At 64.8% G+C, this 7152-nt stretch overlaps 1 protein-coding gene across 1 annotated transcript; it reads right to left on the bottom strand.

Moving 5' to 3' along the window:
• Positions 1-3381: 3381 nt before the first annotated feature.
• METRN (meteorin, glial cell differentiation regulator) lies at positions 3382-7025 on the bottom strand. The gene is given in 8 exon segments (XM_039560174.1): positions 3382-4245; positions 4247-4433; positions 4436-4516; positions 5339-5398; positions 5511-5735; positions 5738-5785; positions 5788-5930; positions 6940-7025. Coding segments are annotated over 8 exon segments (1002 nt in total). The 3' UTR covers positions 3382-4073.
• Positions 7026-7152: the final 127 nt, after the last annotated feature.

The raw sequence follows: 7152 nt of genomic DNA, 5'->3' as shown, positions 1-7152 counted from the left end.
GGGACGGGGGTGAGGGGCCGTGGGGGCCCCGCTGCGGGCCAGGGTCCGGCTCCAGCCCCCAGCATCCCTCCCCGCACCGGGATGATGCTGGCTTGGCTTTGTCCAGGTCAAAGGATGGGGGCTGGAAGCAGACCTGATGCCGGGGTTTGGGGTGCAGCTCCCCAAAGGGCGGCAGGGCTGGCAGGGAAGTGTCCTCAGAGTCATGGAGTTTTCGCTTCTCCTCTTGCCAAGGGCTGTGGGGTAGAGCCCCAAAGTCCTCGTCCTGACCCTCTGGGGCATCGTGAACCCCAGGGGCTTCATCCTGAGCTTATGGGGTGTCCCCAAACTCCAGCGGCATCATCCTGACCCTGTGGGGTATCCCTGAGCTCCAGGGTCTTTATCCTGAGCTAATGGGGCTTCCCCTGGTCCCAGGGGCATCATGCAACCCTCTAGGGCACTTAAACCCCGGGACCTCATCCTGACCCTATAGGGCATCTCTGAACCCCAGGGACATCATCCTGACCCTACTGGGGATCCCCTGATCTCAGGGCCACCCCCCTGCCCCATGCCAGCTCCTGGGCTCTGGGGTGCCACAGGCAGGGTGGGAAGGCGGCCCGGGGGTCCCTGGGGGTCCCCACTCGGTGCTGGGGGCCACAAGAAGGGCTGAGCGGGCCCGGCCGCCTTTGTGCCTCCCCTTTGTGCCCCGCGATTCACACGTTCGGGCTTTTATCCGGCAGCCGGGAAGGAGGAGGGCGAAGGGAGCAGGAGAGGGGGGAGAAGGGCTGGAGGGGGGAAATGGCGGGAAACGGCGACTCCCTTTGTGTGACAGGGATGGGGACAGGGACCGGGGACACCCGGCAGTGCCACCACTCTGTGTTTTGGCATCCCAGTGTGGACGCCCACCCACAGCGGGACCGAAGGGCTCCACAGTCCCCAGAAGGTTCCCCGATCTGGGATGTGTGGATGCCTGGGCCCACAATGGGGCCGATCCCATGGAATGAGGAGCCCCAGGCAGCTCCCTGGGCACATCTGCACCGAGGGAGCTGTTTTGGGGCGCTGCTCTCCGAGGCTTCCCCAAACCCCACCTCGTGTGGGGCAGGGTGATGAGTGGGGGGGCTTTCGGAGCAGGTCTGGCTGGACGATGCCCATGGATGCTGCAGGAGGCTGTGCCCCGTGGGCACCATGGTACCACAGGCAGGGCCACCCTTCCCTGTGCTCACAGGGTGCTGCCACAGCCCCTCACCATGGTCACCCCTCTCCAAGCCCCTCCTGGCCCCCCAGCTCCCCCTATGTCCCCCACCCCCTCCCCTCACCGTGCTACCTCACACCACATTTTCTATCCTCCTGTGGAGGAAATATTCCCCGGGATGGAGTTTGTCTCATTGTGTTTTCACCGTTCACGGCCTTGCTCTGTGCCAAGAGGCTGGGCAGGAATTTGGCTTGGCCAGGGCTGGGCTCTGATTTCGGGGAAATGCTCGGGTGACCAGTCCTGGAGCGACAGAGATCCCAGAGCTGTGGGGTTCCATCTGCTTCCCTTGAGCCACAGGGAAGGGCTGTTATCCCCGTCTCAGAGCAGGGAAACTGAGGCACAGGCTACCTGGTTATCCCGTGGGATGATCCCTTAGGAAGCATCAGCGCCCTGGCCGGGGCCCAGCGCAGTGGGAGGCGACAGCCGGGGGAAGCGAGGGCAGGGCGGCCCAACCTGACACGGGGCAGAGGGCACCAAAAACTGCCCAAAAACCTCTGTGGCAGAGCACGAGCAGAGAACAGCCCTTTCCGCCGCAGCACAACGAGCTGCTTCGGCCAAATAAGCAGATTGGAAGAAAAACAAGAGATTTTGCTGCTGGATAGAAAAGCACCGGATGTTCCGTGCGTTAAAGGCCGTCCTTTAGCCGAGAGGAATGTGCCGGATTGCGGCGGGGTCGGAGCAGCCGTGATTTACCCCCGTGCATACAGAGGATGCCGTGGGCAGCACAATTCCCTTTGCACCTCATTTATTGCTTTTCCAGCCTCGTTTTTTCCTCCTCCGCTGGATTTCCCACTCCTTCCCCCTTCCCCCTGCCTCGCTTGGCTCCTGCTCGCTGCCAAAATCCAGGAGGATGCTGGCATCCTCCAGCGCCCAGCATGGAGCATCAGCCTCCCCAGGGCCAGATCTTGCCCTCAGAGCCCAGCCCGGCCCCAAAATGGGGCAGTAAAAAGGATAAAATCAAAATATCTAAGTATAAAATCGGCAGTAAAGCATAAAGTAAGCTACAAACGCTTCTCAAGGGAAAACATGTGTTGTGTATCAAACCCACCAGGATCTTATCACAGCCAGATCATTCTATACACACACACATACAGATATTTATATTTAACTAAGCTCCAAAGCCCACAGCATTCCTTGGAAACTTTTTTTTTGGCAAGGAAAAGCACATTGTGGTCAGCAGAGGCACCGAATGCTCGGCAGTTCGTCCTGGCTGGTGATATTTGAAAAGGTGTTCTTGAAACAAAACTGAAAGATGTTAAGTACAAGTAGACGTGTGCAGGAGCTTGGCTTGGGTGGGTTTGGGGGGCTTCGAGGGGTTTGGGGGGGGCTCAGGGGCTGGGATTTCCTGTGCTGAGCACCTGTGGCATCACTGGTGAGGAGGAAAGGTCCCTGGTTGGGGGTCCTGTGCCCCATCCCCAGCTGGGGGTCCCATGTCCCATCCCTGTCCAGGGGTCTTGTCCCCCTCACCACCCTGAGGGATGCCAGCACAGCAAGAGAAGGAGCCAGAGGCAAGAGGCTGAGATTCCCACATCCCATCCCTGGCTGGGGGGCTCCTGTGCCCCATTCCCAGTGGAGATTCCCACATCCCATCCCTGGCTGGGGAACCCATGTCCCTTCCATGACTGAGAGTCCTGTTCCCCATCCCCATCCGGGATTCCCATGTCCCATCCCTGTCCAGAGGCCCCGTTCCCTCACCATTCCCAGGGAAGCAGCGCAGCCGGAGGAGCGGAGCCAGTGGTGGGGGCTGGAGGGCAGCGGCGGGTGGAGGAGGGGCAGGGTCGGGATGCTGGCGCGGCACAATCCGGCACAATGAGGCCTTGTGGCCGGTGGCTCTGACAAGAATCAGTCCTGACAGCAGCTCCACCAGCGGGGTCACCCAGCCGGCACGGGGCCACCCGCCCCCGGCCCCCACACCCAGGGATACCCAGGGAGAGGGACCCCGAAGCGACCCGTCCTGGGGATCACCGGGATGTAGGATGTGCAAACAGCAACAAATCTCTGCATACAGAGAGATATGCGAGTATCAGGGCTGTTTGCAGCCCCATGGGAGGCAGGGTCACAGCTGGAGCTGGCACAGGGGGAAGCAGGTGGCACACACCGCAGTGCCTGTCGGTGAACGTCCCGCTCGGCGCGGTAAAAACAGGAGCCACACGCTACAAATACAGCTTAGTTTATAAAAAAGAAGTCACAAATTTGGTATCGTTATAACTTTAGTGCACATACGATGCCCCCCCACCCCCACGGTCAAAAGTTCCCCGCGGCTGGCACGGCGTGCCCCGCTCAGCCGAGGGCTGGCAGGGACGGGTGGCACGGTGACCGCTCCCTGCTCCCATGGCACCTTCCTGCGTCGGCGCTTTGGTCCTGCCCTGACTGTGCCAAGGACACCTCTGCTCCCCGCGCCAGCCTTCCTCCCACCTCGCCATTCCCCTCTGTCCCTTCGGCCTCCTCTTCCTCGGCATCCGCCCCACAGCTCCTGCCCATGCCAGGGCCAGGCTCACCGCTGCCTGCTCCCCCTTCCACCCCCAACCTTACAGATCCATCTCCTGGCCCTTCCACTCCCTTCTATGCCCACCGTGTCCCTGGACCGGCCACCACGGCCACCCTCCCCGAGCCTGCTGAGGTCCGGGGGTCCGGCTGCCCCCCTGGTGCCAGACCCACCATGCCCACAGCATCCCCTGAGCATGCAGCCCCCCGGTCCCCTGGGAGCCCCAACCCGCGCCGCTGCACCCCTCACCCAGGCAGCTCCCTGGGCACCCCGGACAAGCACGCCCCAGGAAAATCCCTTCCCTTCCAGCAGGATTTTCCCAGAACCCCCAGCCCGCCGGCGGGTGCTGCCACAGCCCGGCTACGTGGCAAGGCCCAACGTGCCCCGCTCCCTCCAGGCACCGTCCCCGTGTCCCCCAGGGATGCTCTCAGTGACGGCAGCACCGCGGTCCCCCAGCGCCTGTGGGGCCGGGCTGCGCTCCCGGAGCCGCTCAGTCCACGGGAACTCGCAGGGGTTCTGGCGCGTGCGCTGGGCCCTCGTAGATGCGCTGGAAGTCCCGGTACCGGGGCGCGCAGCTCAGCCAGGCCTCCCCGAAATGCAGCCACCCCGTGAACAGGAAAGTGCCGGGGCCTGGCTTGACCCCGCAGCGCAGCGGGGTGCGGATGCTGCCCACCGGCCGCCCCGCCCGCCCGCCCGCCTGGAAGAGCGGGAATTTCTGGCGTGGATGCGCGTGGCGCTCACCCCGATGATGGATTCCTGCAGCTCTGCGTCGTTGGAGACGCTCCGGATGCTGCCGCGGATCACTGCGGAGGGAAGGCAGGGAGGGGTGTCAGCATGGCTCTGTCCCTAGCCCCATTCCCATCCACATCCCTGTTTTTGTCCCCATCCCTGTCTCCATCCCCATCTCCATCATTGTCCCCATCCCCATTCCCATCACCATTCCCACCCTCATCTCCATTTCCAGCCCCATCCCCATTCCTATCCCCATTTCCATTTCCAGTCCCTGTCCCCATCTGCATTCTCATCCCCATCCTTATCCCCATCTCTATTCTTGTCTCATTCCCACTCCCCTTCCTGTTCCTATCCCCATCTCCATCCCAATCCCCATCTTCATCTCCATCTCTGTCTCCATTCCCATCCCGACCTCTAACCCTGTTCCAATGCCCATCCCCATTCCCATTCCTATCCCTATCCCCGTCTCCATTCTTGTCTCATTCCCACTCCCATTCCTGTTTCCATCCCCATCATCTCCATCTCCATCCCCATCCCCATCCCCATCTCCATTCTTGTCTCATTCCCACTCCCATTCCTGTTTCCATCCCCATCCCCATCATCTCCATCCCCATCCCCATCCCCATTCCCATTCCCGTTCCCATTCCCACTCCCATTCCCACTCCCATTCCCATTCCCATCCCCATCCCAATCCCCATTCCCACTCCCATCCCCATTCCCATGCCCATCCCCATTGCCATTCTGATTCCCACTCCCATTCCCATCCCCATTCCCATTCCCCATCCCATAGCAGCGCTCTGTGCAGCCCAGCCCAGCCCAGCCCAGCCCAGCCCAGCCTGGACAGGTGTCCCAGTGCCCGTCCCCCCTCTCCGAGCCCCAGGGGCTGCACTCACCAAAGTCACTAGTGCAAATGGCCATCAGGATCTCGGTGTCATTGCACGGCCGGCACGCGCCTGCGAGGCCAAGCACAGCTTGTCACCACCCAGGGGGACAACACCCCGATCCAGCCCCTCCTCACCCCTTCCGGCACGGGAAGGGGAAACTGAGGCAGGGCGAGGCGCTCACCTTCCGCGCTGAGGCTGGCGGCGGGCAGCGCCGGGCGGGCCAGCCAGTCCCCCCGCAGCTCGTAGCGGAAGGCGGCGATGCGGCGGCTGATGTCGGGGTGCGGGGTGGCCTGCAGGAACAGAGCCACCTTCTCCTGGGGCAGCCAGCTGAAGCAGCGGGCGCGGGGCCGGGGGGCTTCCGGCAGCAGCAGCTCCAGCACCCCCTCCCTCTCCAGGTAGAGCTGAGCCCCCGGAAGGTCCCGGTGGGTTTGATGCAGGCGGTGACATGCGGGGGCTCCCGCCCTTGACGGCGGCGCTGGTGGGGGGCAGGCGGGGGGCCAGGCGGAGGCGAAGGGCCCCCGTGGGGTACAGCCATTCCAGCGAGCCCTCGGCACAGTGCAGGGACAGCTGCTCCACGCTGCCAGCTTCCTGTGACAGCCCGCTGTGGGGCACGGCACCGTGTCAGCCGGGACCCCCCAGGTGACAGGGACCCCCGCAGCCCACGTGTCCCCCAGCACAGCAGCACCCTGCACTCCCAAGCAGCCCCTCCACAGAAGTGTGCAGGATGGCCACAGGCAGGAACAGCACCAAACCCTCAATGACTTGGCCTTGGGATTCAACCACATCATTTCGGGGTGCTTGTGTCCCCCAGCACCTTTTGGGAGGGGCTGAGGAGGGGGCACAGCAGCACAGCCCCCTTCACATCCAGTGTGGGCTCCCAAACCACCCCCAGAGTGCCCACAACTCTGGGGTCACCCGTTCCCACTTTGGGGATCCCCAGGGGATGCTGGGGTCCCACTCTCGCGTGGGATGCCTGGAGCCACTCCTCTCCCGCGGCGTTGTGGGGGGTGGCGGGGGACACGCTGGGACGCCAGCCTGGGGGGAGCGGGGACAGTCGGGGGGCTGCTTTGTCCCTGACAGGATGCTGGGGGCTTCGTGGTCCCCATGTCCCCCACGCGGGGCAGCCCTCCTGGCGGGCCCCGGCTCTTTGTTCGGACTCCGGCGCCTTCGGGCGATGCTTCGGGCCCTGCCGGGGGCTGGGGGTCCCGCTGGCCACGGGGATGGGTTTCACGGGTGGGGGGCTCAGGGAAGGGGTCCCGGAGAGGCGGGGAGCCCCACGGGGAGACCAGCATCCCTCAAAGCGGGGGGAGCCGCACCCAGGAGTGAGGAAACTGAGGCAGGCGCAGGTTCCCAGCATCCCACCCGTGACCCTCCCCACGGATGAGGGAGGGGGTCAGCCCTGAGGATGGATGGGGGGGAGGGGAGAGAGCAGACTCCCCCTCCCCCCCCGAACCTGCCTGGGCGGCGGGAGCTCCCCGGGGGGCTGCGATCCGGGGACCCGCCTGTGCCACCCCCGCCCCGCCCGGCGCGCTGCCCCCGGGGCCGCTGTTACCGCTGCCGCTGTTACCGCTGCCGGTGTTGTTCCCGGTGCCGCTGTTCCCGGTGCCTACCTGCCCCTCCAGCTGCACTGGTCCGCCGCGCCGCCGCCGATGGCCGCCCCCAGCCCGGCCAGGCACAGCGCCCGCAGCGCCCACATGGCCGCGCCCGCGGCGGCCCCGGGCGGCCCGGCCCGGCCCGGCCCTGCCCGCACCGCTGCCCGCACCGGGGCCGGGGCGCCGGGGACGGGGGAGTGCGGCCACCACCCCGCGTCGCGCCCCGAACTT

This window comes from Corvus cornix, chromosome 14, assembly GCF_000738735.6.
Source record: "Corvus cornix cornix isolate S_Up_H32 chromosome 14, ASM73873v5, whole genome shotgun sequence".
In the NCBI taxonomy this organism is placed as follows: domain Eukaryota; kingdom Metazoa; phylum Chordata; class Aves; order Passeriformes; family Corvidae; genus Corvus; species Corvus cornix.
Note: the sequence above shows the minus strand (reverse complement) of the source record. Positions and strands in the feature narration are given on the sequence as shown.